Raw genomic sequence first — 22,663 nt, 5'->3', positions numbered from 1 at the left:
TGCTGAAATTTTAACAGTGAAAAATGATCTTAGTTAATAATTCCTTTTTCCATTCGAAACCAGTGACAGTCAATAAATAAATGCCTATGTTGAACTCAGTATCAGAATAAAGTGTTCTTACAATGAAAAATTTAATCCTTTTCACAAAACCTCTCTCAACAGGATAAAGTGCCCTGATTAGTAACTTTGTTAATTAGCTTTTCCATCAGCTTTTCCATCAAGTGTATTTTATTCTCTACAAAAGATCTATCACTCAACTTCTTGGAAATCCTCCTGCTGAGTTTCAGGGAAAAAGATCACAACCAACCCAACACTAGGTCTCTAATAACGTTCTTATTCATACGACAAAAATAGAATTTCGTGACTTTCTTCTCATAGCTTGCTTTTCAAACTAAACTGACTCTATGTGATTAAGCAATGAGAATGTTACAAGCTACATTAACAATGAAAAGCAAAAAAAAAAAAAAAAAGCAAATGATAGTGACTGGCTGCCTTGGTGCCCTAGGTTTAGAAAGATTCCAAAGCCAAAACTTGGTTTAGTGTAGAGGAAAAGCGTTATGACTGATTAGTGATTTCTGCCATTGAAATCAAAATGGGAGAGCAGCAGTATATTTATCATTGGGGCAATCTATATACACACTAACTGGAAATAAGAGGAGAGAATTGAGAAATATTTTCAATAGGAAGAAGATTATTAAGTTTTATTTTTAGGATTCAGCTAGTTCACGTGCCACATAAGTGTTCACAGACCTGGCCTGATGAAAGGGTGGGATTATCATGCCACGGGATGTAATCTTAACACTTTGGACCTAGGTCGCATCCAGGATTAGCAGGAAGTACTATTCAGAGGACCCCTCCCTGTTGCAAGAGACCATTCATTCTGTTGTACTCTGACATCCTAATAGAGCTATGGGCAAAGGGCTATGACGAAAAAGCACTGAACTTAGAGCACCTGCTTCAGTTCCTAAATGTGACTCAGACTATGTCAGACTGACCCCTGAGCCTTAGTTTTGTTATCAATTAAATGGTGATACTGGTTCTTGCACTCCTCTCATCCCTTGTAGAAATTAAAATGAGAACCTGAATGAAGCATTCTGACCACAACATACCTTAAACACCTTTTTGATCCCACACCTAAAAGACATTCCAAAAATAAATAAATTAGGTTCCCAATACCAACATTGCAAATTACTCTCCCCTGAAAGATCACCATAAGGAACAGGAGGCTGAGTCCCCCACTGTCCCCTGGATTGAGGCCACAGTGTCACTCCACTGAAGCTGCCTACTAACAGCTTGCAATGCACAACATTGACTACACTCCATTCATCAGTGAGGGGATAAGAACAAAATAATGTCAGTGATTAATGTCCATCTAGAACTTGAGAGTTTATCAATCACTGACCACAAAAAGACCCTCACATACACTAGAGATATTACCACAATTCTCATTTTTGGAATAAGGAACCTGAGAAAGAGAAAGCTTAAAGGACTAGGAAGGGCGGGGCAGGGAGAGAGTTGTAGCCTTGATTCTAAATGTCATGCCATGTCTACTGCTTAAGGTAAGAATTACCAACTCTAGGGCGCCTGGGTGGCTCAGTCATTAAGCATCTGCCTTCCACTCAGGTCATGATCCCAGGGTCCTGGGATCGAGCCCCGCATCGGGCTCCCTGCTCCGTGGGAGGCCTGCTTCTCCCTCTCCCACTCCCCCTGCTTGTGTTCCCTCCCTCACTGTGTCTCTCTCTGTCAAATAAATAAAATTCTTAAAAAAAAAAAAAAAGAATTACCAACTCTAGTAAGTAGGTATATTGTGACAGCTGAATGATGACCCCCATTCTCTGTTATCACTTAGGAAGAGATAGAGAAAATTAGTTTTAATTATAGAGGTAGAAACTGAGGTTTCATATAAGGTAGAGTGTACTGAATCATGCAAAGGAATGGGTTACTAATGACACTGTGGAGAACATCTCTCCAGGGGGTAGAAAAATATGCCTGTAATTAGATACTTTTTTTATTTGCCAAATTAAAATAGGCCTATGGGCTTTAGAAAAAATACTAAAAATAACCTTCTCTGTCCCCTGGGCATCATACTATCCCAAATCATATCTGATGGAAGATTAATTTTCCATTCCATGAATGCTATTCAATTTTAAGTCAAATCAAATACTTACCATGCATCTACTGTGTACAAAGCACAGTCTAGCAGATGACATGCTGTGCAATATATTCAAGTAAACATATTAGAACCATGTACTGAAAATATTAGCAAAGATACTACCTCCCCTCTACTAGATAAAGGTTAAGAGACACTTCAAGGAAACAATTTTAAGGAAATGGTTTTAAAGAAATGTTTCAAATATCAATATTATCAAGATGCAAGCAGATTCCTCCAAGCAAAAGTGTGTATGTATGTATATATGAATGTCCATGTAACATTTAATTCCGCCACACAGTTTTATTTCCTTTATGTTTTCTGGCCATAAACTGTGGAAATATCTCGCTTACATCTTTGGCTCTCCATCTTAAACCTAGTTAACTTCATGGAACGTTTATGTCATCATGATATTTGTTACCAACAAAAGCATCTTCTATCTATCTCGTTGAGTCTTATAATAGGACAATTTCAAAAAGAAGCTGTGGGCTTCTTGGGTACACAGTGACTCAAAAATCACTGCTTCTACAGGGAGATGAAAAATATTTATGTCGACTCCCTTACTGAAATTCATTTTGTCCAAGGGTACTTGTACTCATTAACTTATGGTGATTGCCCTTCTTCGACCATTATACTAGAATTCACCAAAGTATAAAGTCCTCTTTCAGGACAAACTAACAGAATGGGGAAGAGTTAACTAGCTTTCCATGGAGGTAAAAGGGAGAAAAAAAATCCTTGAATACATTTGTTTGTTTGTTTGTTTTTATATGCATTTTAAAGTGTCACTTGGACATAAGACTTTCATACAAAGTTCAATAGTACCCTGGGATCATGACCTGAGCCAAAGGCAATGCTTAACGACTGAGACAGCCAGGCACCCCTAGACTATTAGTTCTTGAAACCAAGGATTAAGTCTGTCTTTTTCACCTCCGTATCCTTAATAGTTAAGACACTTTCTGGCACAGAGCTTAATAAATTCATAGAATAAATGAATGAACTGAATTAAATAACTAGAAAGTTCTCTAACCAAGAATGTTTCTCCTTTCATTATTTCCCCAAATCAAACACCAGCTAGTTAACTGAAAGCCAGGATCAGCAAACCATCAGCTACACTTACCATAAACCTCAGTAAAGACCATAAAAGCATCATAGCACAAAGTTCAGTAAGCCGTCAAACAAAGTTTCTTTTTCAGGAGATGAAACATCCTAGAATCAATTGTGGTGATGTTTGTTCATCTCTTTGAATATACTAAAAATCACTGAATTGTCTACTTTAAACGGGTGAATTGTATGGTATGTAAATTATATCTCAATAAAGCTGTTATTTTAAAAAAATTTCAGAATTTAAGCTATAAAAACCAAAGTGCCAGGGCCTTTAAGTACTTTATTTTAAACCTTAAGTTCTTTAAGTTGTCTCTGGATTCAGTCTTCAATTGTTAAAAGGGAAACTGGAGTTTTTGTGGCTTAAGAAATCCAGTTGGAGGGCGCCTGGGTGGCTCAGTTGGTTAAGCGACTGCCTTCGGCTCAGGTCATGATCCTGGAGTCCCGGGATCGAGTCCCGCATCGGGCTCCCTGCTCGGCAGGGAGTCTGCTTCTCCCTCGGACCCTCCTCCCTCTCGTGCTCTCTCTATCTCATTCTCTCTCAAATAAATGAATAAAATCTTTAAAAAAAAAAAAAAAGAAATCCAGTTGGAGACTGCTGTATTTTGAATGGGAAGTTCATGAAAGAATACTTTTTACCAGTGGGTTAGGTTCTCTCCTTTCATAGAATGAAAGGAGTTCACTAAGTTCACTAAGGAGAAACTCCAAATGGGTGCTAATCTGCTTACAAATAATTTTTTAAATGCAAATTAAAAATGAAATTTAATTTTTTTGCTTATAATACAGATAAAAGGCTCAGGATTGGAAAATGTGTGGTTAACAAGGAATTCATACTCACTGTTGGTGAGAGTGGAAATCTGCACAATCATATGATGGGCAATTTGGCAAGAGCTATTAAAATTGTACATGTTCATATCATTTTACCTTGATTCTCTCTCCTACTAGTTCATTCTTCAGAAACACTTGCTCAATTGAGTAATTATTTGTAATACTGAAAAACTAGAAACAAACTAGAAACAAACTGGACAAGTAAGGTAAATAAAATAGTCTGTCCACTCAATAGAATATTTGACAGTTATTAAAAAGAATGAGGTAGGGGTGCCTGGGTGACTCAGTAGGTTAAGCATCTGCCTCGGCTCAGGTCATGACTCCAGGGTCCTGGGATTGAGCCCCATGTGGGGCTCCCTGCTCAGTGGGGAGCCTGCTTCTCCCTCTCCCTCTGTAGCTTCCCCTACTTGTGTGTGCACTCTCTCTCTCTCTCTAAGAAATAAATAAAATCTTAAAAAAAAAAGAATGCGGTAGGGATGCCTGGGTGGCTCAGTTGGTGGAGTGTGCAACTCTTGTAAATTCAAGCCCCACATTGGGTGTACAGATTACTTAAAAATAAAATCTTTCAAACAAAACAGATGAACATAGAATAAGCAAAGGAAAAATAAAATAAGATAAAAACAGGGAGGTACGATGTTTATAGCAGCAATGTCCACAATAGCCAAATTGTGGAAAGAGCCAAGATGTCCATCGACAGATAAATGGATAAAGAAGATGTGGTGTATATATATACAATGGAATATTATGCAGCCATCAAAAGGAATGAGATCTTGCCATTTGCAACGACGTGGATGGAACTGGAGGGTATTATGCTGAGCGAAATAAGTCAAACAGAGAAAGACATGTATCATATGACCTCACTGATATGAGGAATTCTTAATCTCAGGAAACAAACTGAGGGTTGCTGGAGTGGGGGTGGGGTGGGAGGGATGGGGTGACTGGGTGATAGACACTGGGAAGGATATGTGCTCTGGTAAGCTCTGTGAATTGTGCAAGACTGTTGAATCTCGGATCTGTACCTCTGAAACAAATAATGCAATATATGTTAAGAAAAAAAAAAGAAGAAGAAGAAGAAGGTAGGAGGAGGGGAAGAATGAAGGGGGGGAAATCAGAGGGGTAGACGAACCATGAGAGATGATGGACTCTGAAAAACAAACTGGTGATGGGTATTGAGGAGGGCATGTTCTGCATGGAGCACAGGGTGTTATGCACAAACAATGAATCATGGAACACTACATCTAAAACTAATGATGTAATGTATGGGGATTAACATAACAAATAAATAAATAAATAAATAAATAAATAAATAAATAAATAAATAAATAAAAATACTTTATTGTGGGGCAAAAAAAAAAAAAAAAAAACAGGGAGGCAAACCGTAAGAGACTCTTAACTATAGAGAACAAACTGAGAGTTGTTGGAGGGGTTGTACGTCGGGGGATAGGTTAAATGGGTGATGAGCATTAAGGAGGGCATTTGTTGGGATGGGCACTGGGTGTTGTAAGTGACAAATCACTAAATTCTACTCCTGAAACCAGTACTACACTATATGTTAACTAACTTGAATTCAAATAAAAACTTGGAAGAAAAAAATAAAATATTTTTTTAAAAAATAAAAAGAATGAGGTGGTTTGACATGTACTCACACGGAAAGGTGTCCAAGATGTATTGTTAAACAAACAAAAAAAAGCAAGTTAGACTACAACATGCCTTTATAGTGTTAATACATGCATAGGAAAAGTATGAAGGAATCTACTCCAAATTTAATGGTAGTTATCTTAGAGTGATGGTATTTCATATTCTACTTTAAATATTTCTATCAAGTTTGAATTTTTTACAATTTAAGTTTTAATTGCATTACTCATGCAAGCAGAAAATAGAAAGTTGCTTTTTGTTTTGTTTCATTTTGTTTTTAATTTTCCCTTTCCTTTGGCTCTCTGGAGAAGGGGGCAAGGGGAACTGAGAGAGGCAAAAATTGCAACTATCTCCAATAACTAGGAACGGGGCAACTTTCTAACTTCCATTGTGATAAATCATTCCTCCTATGGCCCTTCCTTCCTAGATTCTGAAACTTAACTACTTTCTACCTCAAACTACTGAATGGATCCATCAATTCTCATGCCTTTACTCTCCTGTTGCTGCACAAGCTCCTAGAAAACAAAGGACTCAATTCATCTCTAGGTCCTCCACAGCACAAAGGACAATGCCCATACACAGTGTTCTGGAGAGCTTCAGCAAGCATATCAGAACTTTTTTAAAAAACAATTTTTATTGGGCAGAAGACATGAACAGACATTTTTCCAAAGAAGACATCCAAATGGCCAACAGACACATGAAAAAGTGCTTAACATCACTCGGCATCAGGGAAATCCAAATCAAAACCTCAATGAGATACCACCTCACACCAGTCAGAATGGCTAAAATGAACAAGTCAGGAAATGACAGATGTTGGCGGGGATGCAGAGAAAGGTAAACCCTCCTACACTGTTGGTGGGAATGCAAGCTGGTGCAGCCACTCTGGAAAACAGTATGGAGGTTCCTCAAAAAGTTGAAAATAGAGATACCATACGATCCAGCAATTGCACTACTGGGTATTTACCCCAAAGATACAAATGTAGGGATCCGAAGGGGTACGTGCACCCCGATGTTTATAGCAGCAATGTCCACAATAGCCAAACTATGGGAAGAGCCAAGATGTCCATCAACGGATGAATGGATAAAGAAGATGTGGTATATATATATACAATGGAATATTATGCAGCCATCAAAAGGAATGAGATCTTGCCATTTGCAACGACGTGGATGGAACTGGAGGGTATTATGCTGAGCGAAATAAGTCAAACAGAGAAAGACATGTATCATATGATCTCACTGATATGAGGAATTCTTAATCGCAGGTAACATACTGAGGGTTGCTGGAGTGGGGGTGGGGTGGGAGGGATGGGGTGACTGGGTGATAGACACTGGAGAGGGTATGTGCTCTGGTAAGCTCTGTGAATTGTGCAAGACTGTTGATTCTCAGATCTGTACCTCTGAAACAAATAATGCAATATACGTTAAGAAAAAAAAAAAAAGAAGAAGATAGCAGGAGGGGAAGAATGAAGGGGGGAAATCAGAGGGGTAGACGAACCATGAGGGATGATGGACTCTGAAAAACAAACTGAGGATTCTAGAGGGGAGGGGAGTGGGGGGATGGGTTAGCCTAGTGATGGGTATTAAAGAGGGCACATTCTGCATGGAGCACAGGGTGTTATGCACAAACAATGAATCATGGAACACTACATCTAAAACTAATGATGTAATGTATGGTGATTAACATAACAATAAAATTTAAATAAATAAATAAATAAATTTTATTGTTAAAGTTTTTTAAATGGCTTGGGTTTTGAAATTCAAACAATACAAAAAAATTTTTTTTAAATGTCTTTCTCTCATTCTGGATTCTCAGTTCCCCAGGACATGGCAATGACTGTTACCAATGTCCTGTCCATTCTTTCAGAGATGGTCTGATATAAACTGTATATGCATTCCTATAGCCCCCTTTTTTTACACAAATGATAACACATGCTCTGTTCTATAGCTTACTTTTTTCACTTAAATAATTATGCATATATTTCATATTGGTACATATAGATCTAATTAATAATACCTTATTAATCTTGTTAAAGGCACCCCAATATCATATTTTATGGCTGTAATACAACGAATTTAGACAGTCTCTCCCTCACGAATTTAGTTTGTATATTATTTAGGATAAGTTCTAGCTGTACTCAGGATAACAGTATCTTAAATAGGATAAAATTGGCTTTATTACAAAAAGGTTGGAAGTCAGTATTATAGGCCTGTTCTGATACTCTACAATGTCAGGCACCCATGTCTCTCCTCTCTCATTATTCTACCAGGCATGGCCTCATTCCAAGTTCACTGCATAGTCCAAGGTGGCAGCTCTAACTCCAGCTACTATGTCCACATTCCAGTCAACGAGATGGGAAAAAAAGGAGAAAGGCACACCCTCCCTTTAAGTGCACTTTCCAGAAACTGTACATATTACTTACACTGACAACTTAGTCACACAGTCATACTTTGTTCCAAAGAAAACTAAGAAATGCAGTCTTTACTCCAGGCAGCCATGTGCCCATCATAAACTACAAATTCTTTTACTACAGTATATGGGAGAAAACAGAGAGTTGGAAATAACAGTCTCTACCATTTCTTCTAATCTTTCACAAGTCAAACAAAACAGAAAAGAACATCCTTATGTATCTGCCTTTGTACACTTATGTGAGAGTATCTTTGCATGAATTATAAGAGCAATAGGAGAGGTTTTAGAGATCCTATTCCAATTCCCTCATTTTACAGATGAGGATTAAGATTCAAAGAGGTTAAGTAACTTGACAAAAGTCATATAACTAGCTCCCAGCAGAGTAAGGTCGCCAGATAAAATATAGGACACACAATAAAACTTGAATTTCAGGTAAACAAACAATTTTTTAGTATAATGTCACATGTAATATTTGGGACATACTTACGCTGAAAAATTATCCCGTGTTTATCTGAAATTCAAATTCAACTGGACGTCCTGTATTTTTATTTGTTAATTCTAGCAACTCTACAGCAGAGCTTTAGAATTTAAATCTCTTGACTTTAGCCTACTGGTTCTCCTATATACAACATGGCCATGTCACATGGACACTCAGTTAATAAATGAAGTAGAGCATACCAATAATTCACAGACAAAGATTATACCTTCCCACCAAAGATTAGCCTTTATAAGGGACCAGACATCATGCTATCCATGCCATATGCTTAAGTTAACTGAGTTTTTCTATGGCTTCAATACATGGGTAACAACTGTTCTACGGAGGTTACAATAAATCCAACAGTCACTAGAGCATACGTGCTCCTATTTAAAATAAAATTAGCCTTAAATTAATGCAGGTTTCCAAAGGCTGAAAGTAGGCAAATCTTGCCAGAGTTCTGGTTTATTACACATACAGAAAAGAACACAAGGATGGAATACAGACATGCTACAGCATTCAGAACTCCTTTGAAATTCAGTAGTCACTTCATAGTAGTGATAATGACTGGGAATGGGGAACCAAGTTGAAAATTACAACTATGCCAGCAAATATATTTCATTTCATTCTCTATATATGGTTTAAAACTTTTAAACCTAACAAATTAAGACCTCTTCATATTCTCTCTTCCTGATTAAAATAAACAATTCTGCAAAATTTTTCATATCACAAGGTTTTACAGGCACACTCACATTTTATAACAAAGAAATCAAGAACTGTAGCTCTAAGCATATTTTTCATGCTGTTATGTACATTATTTCCCTAAAAGAGAACCACCTGAAAACTTAACTTTCCAAAATTTAGCAAACTGTGTTAAAAAAGAAAAAAGGGGGCGCCTGGGTGGCTCAGTCGTTAGGCATCTGCCTTCGGCTCAGGTCAAATAAATAAATAAAATCTTTAAAAAAAAAAAAAAAAGAAAGAAAAAAAAAGAAAAAAGAACCTGATTGTTATCCAGTCTCTAGATTCAGCTACCAATTTCCAGAAAACACAAAGAACAGAGCAACATTTTAAACTCTGCAGGGATGCAATCAACAAAATCCAGGCCACAAGAATCTCAACAGGACCAACAACCTGGTCTCTTCAGTATCTAAATAACAAATGGAAAAAAAGTAAATGACACTTAAAAAGCATCACCCAATCACAAAGTGTGATCCTTATTTAAACTGTGACTCAAACTGTTTTAACAAAACAAACAGGGGCACCTGTGTGACTCAGTTAAGCATCTGACTCTTGATTTCAGCTCAGGTCATGATCTCAGGGTCGTGAGATCAAGCCCAGCGTGGGGCTCTGTGCATAGCGCAGAGTCCGCTGGAGATTCTCTCTCTCTCTCTCCCTTCTCCCTCTGCCCACCTCCAACTTTGTGCACGCTCACTAGCTCTCTCTCTCAAATAAATAAACAAACAAACAAATAAATAAATAAATAAATAAATATCTTTAAAAAACAAAACAAAACAAAAAAACTATGGCACCAATGAGAAGATTAAAAATTTGAACACTGCCTGAATATTTGGTAGTATTAAAAAACTACTGTTAATTTTTCACTGCATGTGATAATGTTATAGGACTTCTATTCCCTTAGAATTCTTAGTCATGCCACTTCAAAGAATGAAGAGGTAGATCAGACGAAGAGTGGTGGGCAGCAAGGCAAAGTTTATTGAGCAATAGTACAAAGCTCCCAGAGAGAGAGGGGAACCAAGAGGGTTGCCGTTTTGCCATTCAAATCTAGGGGTTTTTATAAGCTTTTCTGCAGAACTATCTTGAGCATCCTGAGTGTGGGCCCCCTGTGGATTGGCTGCTAAGGCGTGCCAATCAAGACTTTGATCACGCACCCGTCTACCTATCGGGTTATTGTTCATGTGTTGACAGTTTTTGGGCTGACATCTGGAGATTAACTGCCTCAACTTGTGATAGTGACCAATGTTTTATGGCTAATTGTTTTGTTTCAGGATGTTTTGCAAAAGTCACTTCTATAGAGGCTCCTAGACAAGATGCTATTGTGGTCTTGTCTAAGCTGTGAAACAGGATGCTAGTATGGTTTTGTTTTAGCTGTCCCAGCTCCCTGTTTTCTTGCTGGGGACCCTGGCCCTGACTACCTAATTGTCCAATGAACTTCTAACAATAATAGCATTATATTAGAACTTGTTTGAAGATCCTTATCTTTTAGAGATAAAAACTAAAATATTTAGGGATGAACTGATAGAATATCTGTGCTTTACCTCAAACAAACAGAGGAGGAGGAAGTAGGTGGGTGAGGATAAGGCAGGAGTGTCCACAAGTTGATGGATTAGGAAAAGATTATAAGTACACAGGGAGTCAATCACACTATTTTCTGGTTATATTTCTGCATGTTTGAGATTCTCCATAATTTTTTTAAAAATGTCTAGTACAGGGCGCCTGGGTGGCTCAGTCGTTAAGCGTCTGCCTTTGGCTCAGGTCATGATCCCAGAGTCCTGGCATCCAGCCCCGCATTGGGCTCCCTGCTCCGCGGGGAGCCTGCTTCTCCCTCTCCCACTCTCCCTGTTTGTGTTCCCTCTCTCGCTGTGTCCCTCTCTGTCAAATAAATAAATAAAATCTAAAAAAAAAAATGTCTAGTACATGCTAAAAAATTAAACTGAAACCTGAGGATAGTTGCAAATATCTGAAATATGATAATATTCCATCAGAAAAAAATAATTTAAACAACCCACTATTTCAGATCCTATTTTGAATAATGCATTAATTCAGATAAAACATTTGTCTTGAATATTTTTCAGAAGGGCTTGACTTATCTGTTATGAATTAAATGAGGAAAAATACAAGTAAAGGTAATTTCAAACACATATAAATTTCCTACAAGCCAGCAAAATCAAGACCTCTCTCCTAAAAAGCAATTATTTTCCACCAAAAAAAATTGTAAACAAAACCCTAATAAATAATTTTTCTAATATTTGTTTTCACTATGTTCAATACCCTGTGTGGTCCAGTTTTTAGTCAGATATATAATTGGAACATCAACCAAATATCAAGAGAAGGATAAGTTAGTCTGATTTTAATAGAAGCTAAGAAACCTAAGCTCCAAGCATTTTTTTTGAAAAAGATTGCTAAGTGAGAAACCTCAACAGCCACACCGTGAAATAATTTTATCAGCCTTATCAGCCATAACCTTGGAAAAAAAAAAAAAGCTGCCCTATTCTTGCATCTTCTTTCAGTTTGTTTTCTCTCCCCAGCAATTACCTGTAAAGAGGGAAGAAGGCAAGTCCCAAGGCTGTGCAATCTAAACAATGCCTGGGGGAAACAGCCTGTGAATTTTTCTAGCTTGCTTAAACTTTTATATCACAAAAGCTCAGATAATTTTTAATTAGGCCAGTGCCAACCTGGAGGCATTAAACACAGAGTGTCTTTTTGCAAACAAAGCATCAATTTCACTCTAGGCATCTTGTAAAATGAGTAGATGGCTTAGGAATTACTCTCACTTTACACAGGAAGAAACTGCAACTCTGAATTAACAGATTTGGCAAATGAAGAGTTAAGGAGTAGCTGACTTGAACTCAAATCCCCTGACAACAATTAGACAAGTCCTAATATTTGCCCATTCCCCCCAAATGGAAACACATGGTCATACGTGCAAATCTTTTGCAATATAAATTACTATTCTGTAACCTGATCAATATTTTTTTCTATCATCAAAATCCTTCCATTCTTCAAGGTCCACCTTACTATGCAAATGGCTGCAGAATATTCCATGGCAGAAATGTACCATAATTTATTTAGCCAATCCTTTGAATTGGACATTTAGTTTCTCTTCAACCTTTGCCATAATAAACAATGCTATATCATGCATGTCCAAATACGCATATCTACATGAATCTGTTCCATTATTCCTCCAGGATAAATTTTTAGATGTAGAATAACTGGTGGGCAAAGGGTATGCCCATTTAAAATATGGATTTTAACAACAAATTGTTCCCAGGAGGGCTGGAGTAACGTAGAGCCCCCACTAACAGTGATTAAGGTCCATTTTACCACTCTGCCAACTACTGTGCATTAGCTTTCCCTTTAAACTTTGGCAATATGATAGCTGAAAATAATCTCATTATTTTAGCCTACATATATTTTTATCAGTAGTAAGGTTACTATCTTTCCTTGAATCTTTTTCCCTCCTGGGAATTGCCTGTCCATGTTTTTCACTAATTGCTCTACTTTATTGTTAATCTTGTTATTATTGATTTATAAAAGCTCTATATATATTAAGGCAAGGTTCCTTCACCTCAGCATTATTGACATTTGGGGCTGGATAATTCTTTGTTGTAGGGGAGTCCTGAGTTTTACAGAACGTTTAGCAGCATCCCTGGCCTCTACCCTCTAAATGCCAGTAGCATTCCCTCCAGCTGTGACAACCAAAAATGTATCGAGGTGTTGCCTCTGGAGAGCAAAACAGCCCCTGGCTGAGAACCACAGTGTTACACAGATTAACTCTCCTCCAATTACATGCTATAGCCTCTTGGGACTAGTACCCCTCACTCCTCATCCAATAAGAATGTCCCTTCTTCAATATTCTTTAAAGATTCTTTACAGACTTAATTACTATACTAATTTTTTAGGCAGCTGTCTCAATATTGAATGACTACAGTTGCTCCAAAACTCATAAAACTAAAATGAAGTCTAAATCCTTTTAAGTTCTAATCCTTAATTTTAGCTATACCACCTAGAACTGTACTGTTCAATACAGTAGCTACTAGCCACATGTAACTATTTAAATTTAAATTAAGTGAAATTAAATAAAATGTAAAATTCAGTTCCTCACACTAGCACATTTCAAGTACTCAATAGCCACTGTGCCGTATTGGACAGCACAGATATAGAACGTTCCTATCATCTCAGAGTGTTCCACTGTACAAAGCTGCTCTAGAACCTTGCCACTCAAAGTGTGGTCCAAGGATCAGAGCATTGGCATCATCTAAATACTTGTTAGAAATACAGAATCTTGGGCGCCTGGGTGGCTCAGTTGGTTAAGCGACTGCCTTCGGCTCAGGTCATGATCCCGGAGTCCCAGGATCGAGTCCCGCATCGGGCTCCCTGCTCAGCAGGGAGTCTGCTTCTCCCTCTGACCCTCCTCCCTCTCATGCTCTCTGTCTCTCATTCTCTCTCTCAAATAAATAAATAAAATCTTTAAAAAAAAGAATCTTTAAAAAAAAATATGCTACAAAAAGTATCAGAGGAGGAACCACTCAATTTCTGGCTGGGATAATTAGAAGGGGGAAAAAAGTTCTTAGAATAGAATTTGTAATTCTATTTGAAAGATTGATAGGATTTCAAGATGTGGGTGGGGATATCTAGAGACTAGTCTTGGCCAACCAAGCAAAGGTGCAGAACAAAGGAAGTGCAAATACAAATGCATCTACTTTAGCCGAAGTAATGGATAGATGGTGGGAAACTAGGCAGAAAAGGCCAGAGTTCAAGTGGTGGACACATTTGATGATTAGAAAAGAATGAATCAGTCTTGACTGGGCAGTGGCCCTGAGCAATGTCACTGTCCCTACAATATCTAAGCATGTCTATTATCAAGGCTGACTGAAGGGGAAGTATCAGTGATCGTTTATTTATAATATATGGCATAAGATACAGCAACTCGCATGTCATTAAATATTCTTCAGTTTTTAAAAGTCTGGTTGGTATTTAGTAATATGATAATACAGATATCCTTTACTGTTGGATATTTAGGTTAGTTCCCATGTTTTGTTAATATTTAAAATAGAACAATTGTGATGAATATCTTTCTACTTTGTGTGCATATAATTCCTAGAAGAGGAATTACTGGTGAAAGGATAAGAATATTTTTAAGACTCGCAATACACATTTACCAATTTCATATTACAAAACAGGTACCCATTTAAAATTCCAACACTGGCAGGCTCTCTGCTCAGCAGGGAGTCTGCTTCTCCCTCTTCCCTCCCCCCTCTCATGTGCTCTCTCTCTTTCTCTCTCTCATTCTCTCTCTCTCAAATAAATAAATAAAATCTTTTAAAAATAAATAAAAAATAAATAAAATTCCAACACTGGTATGTGTGTTTATTCATTATATGTGACTATATCCATCTCACCAAAAAAAAAAAAAAAAAAAAAAACCCAATGTGGGCATCTGGATACTCTACCTCCTTCCTCAAGAGAGGAGAGGGTCTACTGCCCCAGGGAGGTGCAAAAAGGAGCCAAGGTACAGTTGATTCTGCTCTCTCCATATGACTGTGACTCCTAACTGGACACCCCAGGACCTCACACCAGTCTGACTTCATGGGTATGAACTGTGGAGCCTTATAGGGCCCCAGGCTTAGAAGAACCCCATGTTTGGTTTAATGTCTGTTGTCCAATAATTTTTTAACAAGGCCCTGAATTTTCATTTTGCACTGAGCCCCCAAAATTAGCCAGTCTTGTTCATACCCCACAGTGCCTAGCAGGGTGTATTGCACATAAGAGATATTCAAAATTTCCCCCAACTAGCATATTATTGTGTTTATGGGAAAGGGGGAGGAGAAAAATCAAACTAAATACACATTAATTGCATCTTTAAAGAGCATGCATTTTTCAAAAAAGTCATTATCAAATTACCTTTTAATTTCATTAGTTACACAGTTTAAGGGGACAATTAAGTTAAATCAAAGTCACAGAAATTCAGAAGAGTCATGAAAAGAAAAAAGTAAAGTTTTAAAAACATAGAGAGACAATAATTCAGAAAAACATTAAATTCAAAGTCAATGAGAATTTGGCTTTTGCTATGACTATATCATCTTCCCAGTAGGTTCTTGAACTAAATAAATGTGATTTCTGCTTGGAAATTTTCCTGGAGGCCATCTGGAAAATTAAGACAGACAGGATAAGTGTCTTTTTATTATTCTGAGCCACATAAAACAATTGGTCTCAGGAGCTGATAAAAACTATTCCAGAGGAACCCAGACCACTAATCTTGCTACCCTCAACAACTTCCACCAACCCTCAAATTTAATAGGCCATTAGTATCCCTAGTGTGTCCACTGCCCTTTTCCCAAGTTTTATTTAAAGCGTAGATGTTCAAAAAGTATTTGAATTCTGCAGATGCATTCACCGAAGGGAGGCCCCAGACTTCATAAGGCCAGAAGCATTTTCAGGTTTAAGTTCAAGTCCACATCCTTCTCATGGCCTTACTCCTATCCCAACTCCCATCCTGACATTCTCAAGAGCATGTTCTTAAATCTGGTCTTAGATCAACTGCTTCTGAACTACATTCTTAAGAATGCCGATTTCTGGGCCCTATGTTTGACCTTCTGAATCAACATATCTGAGAACAGAATGAAGAAACTGACTGCTTCTTATAAAGTTAGTACGTCATGGAGATATATTGTACAGCATGATGACTATAGTCAATAATATAGTAGTGCATACTTGAAAGTTGTCAGGAAAATAAATCCTAAAAATTACATTGTGTGGGAACAGATAGTAACTAGATTTATTGTGGTGATAAATTCACAATGTATACAAATATTGAATCAATATGTTGTATGTCTGAAATCAATATAATGTTATTTGTCAATTATACCTCAATAAAAAATTTAAAAGAAAAAAAAAAAAAGAAACTGACTGCTTCTTTTGACCAACATTGGGTGAGTCTATGTGCAAACCAGAGCTTCTCCTTTCATTGTGCACACACATCACCCGGGGATCTTGTTAAAATGCAGGTTCTGTCCGATTCACTAGATCTGGGCTGAGGTTTGAGAGTCTGCATTTCTAACAAGCCAAGAGCAGCCGTTCCCATCACAGTTGCACATTAGAGTGTACAGCCCAATTCTGATTCCCAACTGAATCAGAATCCCTATAATGGAGCCCAGGCAACACCCTGGAATGAAACTCTGAGTAGATAGCCCCTGAGCCTCAGTTTCCCTCTCTACAAAATGAGAATAATACCCACATGAGATATCATTCATCACTAGTCATCTCCCAAACTCCCTGCTCTCCCATCATGCTGTCTTTCACTTTGGAGCCTTTGCAGACACGATTGCTGCACGGCCAGCTACCCCCTCATTGTTGGCCTCGTTAAACCCTACTCTCTGTCTTCACATTGTAGCTCAAATGCCACCTCAGCTGGTAAGACTTCCTGACCAGCCCCCAGGGCAAATCCAAATTAGGTTCCTGCACTTATACTGCTCATAGCACCCTGAACATCCTTCAGAGCATCACATATTTTATAGTGATGTATTTTTGTGCAAGTAAAGGAATAATGTCCACCTCACCCCACTAGTCTTGGTGGGCCACAGATCCCAGTCCTCAACTCATCACCGTAACCTCAACAGCTCCCCAGCACTTCACCCTAACACATGTTAATGTGGGTGGAGCTACCTTACTCTGTACCAGTCTCTGCTTCAGCATTTTATAAGATTCAGTTAATTTCATCTTCACACTGTCTTACGAGATAGGTGCCATTATTATCCCTATTTTATGGATGAGAAACTGAAGCATAGAGAGACTAAGTTCCTTGCCCAAGGAATCACAACTGGAGGCCCCTAGTGGAAGAAACAAGATTTGAACCCAAGTAATCTGGGTTAAGAAAGGGAAAAAGGCGGGCACCTGGGTGGCTCAGTTGGTTAAGCGACTGCCTTCGGCTCAGGTCATGATCCCGGAGTCCCGGGATCGAGTCCCGCATCGGGCTCCCTGCTCGGCAGGGAGCCTGCTTCTCCTTCTGACCCTCCCCCCTCTCAAATAAATAAATAAAATCTTTTTGTTTTAAGATTTTATTTATTTATTTGAGAGAGAGAGAACACATGAGAGGGGATAGGGTCAGAAGGAGAAGCAGACTCCTTGCTGAGCAGGGAGCCCGATGCGGGACTCGATCCCGGGACTCCGGGATCATGACCTGAGCCGAAGGCAGTCGCTTAACCAACTGAGCCACCCAGGCGCCGATAAATAAAATCTTTAAAAAAAAAAAAAAGAAAAGAAAGAAAGAAAGAAAGGGAAAAAGGCACAATGAGGGACTACAGAAGTTCCCTGGAGATTCTTCCTTTTCTTTCTTGCTTCCTTTCCTCCATCCTTCTCTCCTTGCTTCCCTCCTCCCTTCCTTCCCTCCTTCCTTTCTTCCCTCCTCTCTCTCTCTCTCTCTCTCTCTCTCACACACACACACACACACACACACACACACACACTTTATAGCGGCCAAATGCCAGGGCAGCCGTAGCTCATTTATTGTATTTGCATGGTAGATACCTTAGTTCCTGCTCATTCTTTGAAAACAAATGCACTGACAAGTCCCCGCTCCGATGGAGGCATTCTAGAAATATGTGAGGAACAGACTCGATGTACCTGTTACCAGACAGGTAACAAGGGAATAAGCAAACAAGGAAACTGGTTACATGCGCGACAGAACTAAACGGGGTGGTGAGGTAGGGCTGGCAGGCTCCTTCACACACCGTCAGGAAGGCGGGCCTCTCTGAGGAGGTGCCGTCGAGCCGGAACCTGGGGGGACAGAAGCCCGCTCTTCCTGCGGGAGGAGTGGGTTGAGGTGGCAGAGGCAATGCAGGCAGAGGCCCTAAGCACCACTCTGCGGCCATGCCTGAGAAGCGAGGGCCGTGGGTGTGACGGTCGCTGAGGGACAGAAGGGATGGGCACAGGATAAAGCGCGCGGGCCGGGCCACACCGCACCTCCAGATGCACGAACTTTTCCAGCCATGGGATGTACCAACCAAGTCACCCAAATCTTTACCAGTGGGTTCACACACCCTTCGCAGCGCTCTGCTCCCTGTTAGCGGAGAGGAGGCGCGGGGGCTCTGCGGCCCGGACCCACCAGCTTTTGCTCATTGGTCCAGAGGCTGGCACGTGACCCCAGCACATCCAATCCATGGCCAGCCCGCACCCGAGACAGCGCCTAGTGCAAGCCTCCGGCTCACGCAGGGGGCGTGGCATTTAGAGGAGCCCATCGGATTCCGCAGGGAACTTAACCCGGACAGTGAAAAGAACAAACCAGTTAGAGGTGGGGAGAAACGTGCGCGGGGACCGGAAAGTAACTGTGGGGAAGACAGGTTAATAACAGAACCCGAGTAAATATTTAAAGCCCTTATTCCTCTGCCTCTAGTGTGCCCATGTGTTCTCAACTCCAAGCCCCAGCTAGACCTTGGTTCTTATCATCAGATTTCTGGAAGAATCTAGCCCTCTTAATACCATTTGAGTCATAATATCATTTATTAAACACTCTGTGCTTTGCCTTAGGGGCTTTCCATGCTAACTCACATTGTCTTCACCAGCATGTACTGAAGCAAGAATCACTATCCCCGTGCTTATACCTGAAGAGGCATCTCCAAGAAGTTGAGTTACTTACCCAAAGTCATAATAAAGCTATAATGGGCAGACCTGGGACTTCAAAAGTCTGACTATTAACCACTATGATTAACTGATTCTTATTTTCTTAAAACAGAGCCTCATTTACTCGAGTTGGTCTGAGTGAGGCTCTGTTCCCTATAGATGGAACAGAATATCCTTTTCAAGTGTCTAAGTATCTATCAGTGCCTGTAATTAGAGTGATGGCTTTTTAAAAAATTATGTGCAAAGCTATATCCAAAATGTCAAATTTCAGGATATATATAGAGCAAACTGATTTTATGTCCATGTGATATAGAATATAAACTTAGTAAATGAACTTTGGTGAAAGATTTAAAGACAGGTATTAAAGCATGCACACATTAAATGTACCATGCAATGTGATATAGAAATATCAAGCCATATGAATAAATTAACAAAATTACTCCATAGACAGCTCTTCCCATGATACTTTATTCCTCTAGTAATAATGACTAACATTTACTGGACACGGACCATGGGCCAACCTTCATGCTAAACACTGTGTATATTATCTCATTTAAACCTCACTATTGGAAAAATAGTAAAATAACCCCAGTTTACAGATGTGAAAATAGAAACTCAAAGAGAGACCAAGTGGCCGATTTTTATTTTAGAGGCAAAATTTAAATGCAGGTGTATGTGCCTCTGGAAGACTTCCCCTTGACTACTTCAAGCAATTAGCACACCTCAGTCAGAGCACCTATCATATACTATGTTGTGATGGTTTATTTGAAGGTCGTCCTCCACTACAAATCCGCCTTTGAAGAATTTATGGACTCTCTTATTCAACTCTGTCTCCTCTCTGCTTAAAATAGAATAGGAATATAATATTAATACAAAGCAATTAGCTCATCTATTTTTAAAACAAAACTTAGGCCAATAATCACTCCTGCTGACTCTAGGCTATTGGGTGAATTTTGCAAGGCGCTGAATTATCACAGAAAATAAAATCAGGATCCAGAAAACTAAATTTCATTTTAGATACAAAAATCGAACTGCAGTCAGTCTCCACACAGGAGACTGCTAAGTTCTTCAGCTTCTTATTAAAAGATTGATTTGCTACAACTCTGTACCACTCAGAGAAAAGGGAAAAAAAAACTGAGCATCTCTGAAAATTTATCATAAAAATTATCTGTAAATAACAAGAAAGATGTTGAAATATTAACGCCTCCTCCATGAGCACATCAAAATGCTCCCTCAGCCACCTTCCATCTGCTTGCCCGCCTCTTCCAGTGTGAGCACAGCCATGCTCCGTTTTCAGCTTATTTGATGTCTAAAAAGATTAAGCCAAAAATTGTTTCAGCATGCTGGAAAGTATAATCCTCACATTTCAGACACATTTGGACATCCTAATTTAAAATATGGTGGAAAAATAGCATACTTGTGGGTTGTTCCTTGCCATATTTTAAATGCATCCCTGTAAAATTTATTTCTCTATTAAAATCATGGGCATAAACTTAACTTCTAAATGGAAGTAACAACAGCAACAACAATAATAATAGCAGCTAACACTAACATAACATCGTTCTAAGCACTTTACGGTCATTCACTTAATAATCCTGTAATGTTCCTATTACTAGCTCCATTTTACAGAGTAGAAAACTGAGGCCAAGGGGCATTCAGTGACTTGTTCAAGGTCACACGGCTGATTGTAGCAGAGCCATTGCTTGAAAGCAGGGGTCTTGACTCCACATACTATGTTCTTAGCCACTGCATCAATCTGCCCAGGAGGTGTTAGCCATTCCCTAGCTTTAATCCTTTCCTTTCCAATATCTTTTGTCATTGTCATATTGCAGCAGATAAAAAGCTGGATTGTGAGTGTAGTGGGTTGAACAGTGGCCTCAAAAAAGATATGTCTAAGTCCTGGGGAAAGCAGCAGCGCCAGATCCAAGATGGCGGCCAGCAGGAGGCTGATGAAGGAGCTTGAAGAAATCCGCAAATGTGGAATGAAAAACTTCCCTAACATCCAGGTTGATGAAGCTGATTTATTGACTTGGCAAGGGCTTATTGTTCCTGACAACCCTCCATTTGATAAGGGGGCCTTCAGAATCGAAATCAACTTTCCAGTAGAGTACCCATTTAAACCACCGAAGATCACATTTAAAACAAAGATCTATCACCCGAACATCAATGAGGGGCAGGTCTGTCTGCCAGTAATTAGTGCTGAAAACTGGAAGCCAGCAACCGAAACCGACCAAGTAATCCAGTCCCTCATAGCACTGGTGAACGACCCCCAGCCTGAGCACCCACTTCGGGCTGACCTATCTGAAGAATACTCTAAGGACCGTAAAAAATTCTGTAAGAACACTGAAGAGTTTACAAAGAAATACGGGGAGAAGCGACCTGTGGACTAAACTCTGTCGCTCCCAGCGAGTGTGAGCAGAGACCCCGAACAACGCATTCAGACACCCCGCAAAGCAGGACCCTGTGGAAAATTGACACGTGCCGCAGCCTGGCATTTGCCTGTGGCAGTTAACTAACTTTGTACAGTTTTCTTAATCAAAAGTGGTCTAGGTAACCTGTAAAGAAAGGATTAAAAATTTAAGATGTTCTAAAAAAAAAAAGATATGTCTAAGTCCTTACCTCCTGAATCTGTGAATGTGACCTTATTTGGAAAAAGAGTCTTTGCAGATATAATTAAAGTTACAGATCTTGAGATGAGATCTTCCCAGATTTAGGGCAAGCCCTAAATCCAAAGACAAGTGTCCTCATAAGAGGAAGACAGACAGAGATTTGAGAAACAGAGACACAGGGGAGAAGGTAATGTGAAGTCAGAGGCAAAGATTGAGTGATGTGTCTACAAGCCAAGGAATGCCAAGGGTTCCTGGCAGCCAACAGAAGCTAAGAGAAAGGCAAGGAATGTATTCTCCCTCCAAGCCTCCAGAAGGAACCAACCCTGCACACACCTTGATTTCAGACTTCTGGTTCCCACAGCTGTGAGAGAATAAATTTCTGCTGTGAAATTTAGCCACCTAGTTAGTGGTAATTTATTACAGCAGCCCCAGGAAGCTAATACAGTGAGTCTTGTGCCCAAAAACCCTGAATAGAAATCACATCCTACCTTTATAGTCAGGGAAACTGAGGTTCAAAATGAGGAATTCATTAACATGCTGTCAATCACACAACAGGTTTGTGGCAGAGCCAAGCCAGGCTCTAAACTACATGCTGGTCTCCTAATTCCTGGGCCAGCATCCTCTTCTTAACCCACCTCTTCCAGAGACAGAAGTATATATGCACTTTAGAACCTGACCACCTATGTTGGTGTCCTTGTTCTGCCATTTGCTAGCTGTGTACCTCTGTTTTCTCATCTGCAAAATGAGAATGGAAATGACAACTACCTCACTATGTTATTTTGGGGAACAAGTGAGTCAATATATGTGACTGGTATGCAGTAGCTCTCAATAAATATAGTTATTACTGTTATGTTATTCTAATACCTATTTAGCTATTGATAAACGGCAAATTATAAAATCAAGAATACGGGAGTGCCTAGCGAAAAAAAAAACCTGATAGACACATTAGCAGGGTTTATCATTATGTGTGGAAATTTGTGACAAAACTCATTTCCCAATTTCTTATGAAGATGTTAGACATCAAAAGGTAATGCCCATCATCCTTGACTTACACCGCTCTGACAGTCTTCATTGGCCCCACTCCCAAAAAGGAGTGCCAATAT

The 22,663-nt window shown here is 39.3% G+C and overlaps 2 protein-coding genes across 2 annotated transcripts in view; one reads left to right on the top strand and one right to left on the bottom strand.

The window, feature by feature from the left end:
- ERC2 (ELKS/RAB6-interacting/CAST family member 2) overlaps positions 1–22,663 on the bottom strand; it is an 832,212-nt gene that overhangs the window by 752,867 nt on the left and 56,682 nt on the right. The window lies entirely within an intron of this gene.
- Positions 20,875–21,341, top strand: LOC123833702 (ubiquitin-conjugating enzyme E2 L3-like). The gene has a single exon (XM_045862161.3). It carries the CDS (start codon positions 20,880–20,882, stop codon positions 21,339–21,341), a length of 462 nt encoding a protein of 153 aa, XP_045718117.1. The 5' UTR covers positions 20,875–20,879.

Source organism: Mirounga angustirostris, unplaced genomic scaffold (assembly GCF_029215605.1).
Source record: "Mirounga angustirostris isolate CCGP_5_RB_7025 unplaced genomic scaffold, mMirAng1.0.hap1 SCAF_1, whole genome shotgun sequence".
Lineage (NCBI taxonomy): Eukaryota > Metazoa > Chordata > Mammalia > Carnivora > Phocidae > Mirounga > Mirounga angustirostris.
This window is presented reverse-complemented; position numbering and strand designations above follow the sequence as displayed.

Excerpts from the sequence above, each read along its gene's own strand:
- LOC123833702 (XM_045862161.3), top strand. The coding sequence starts at position 20,880 with ATGGCGGCCAGCAGGAGGCTGATGAAGGAGCTTGAAGAAATCCGCAAA.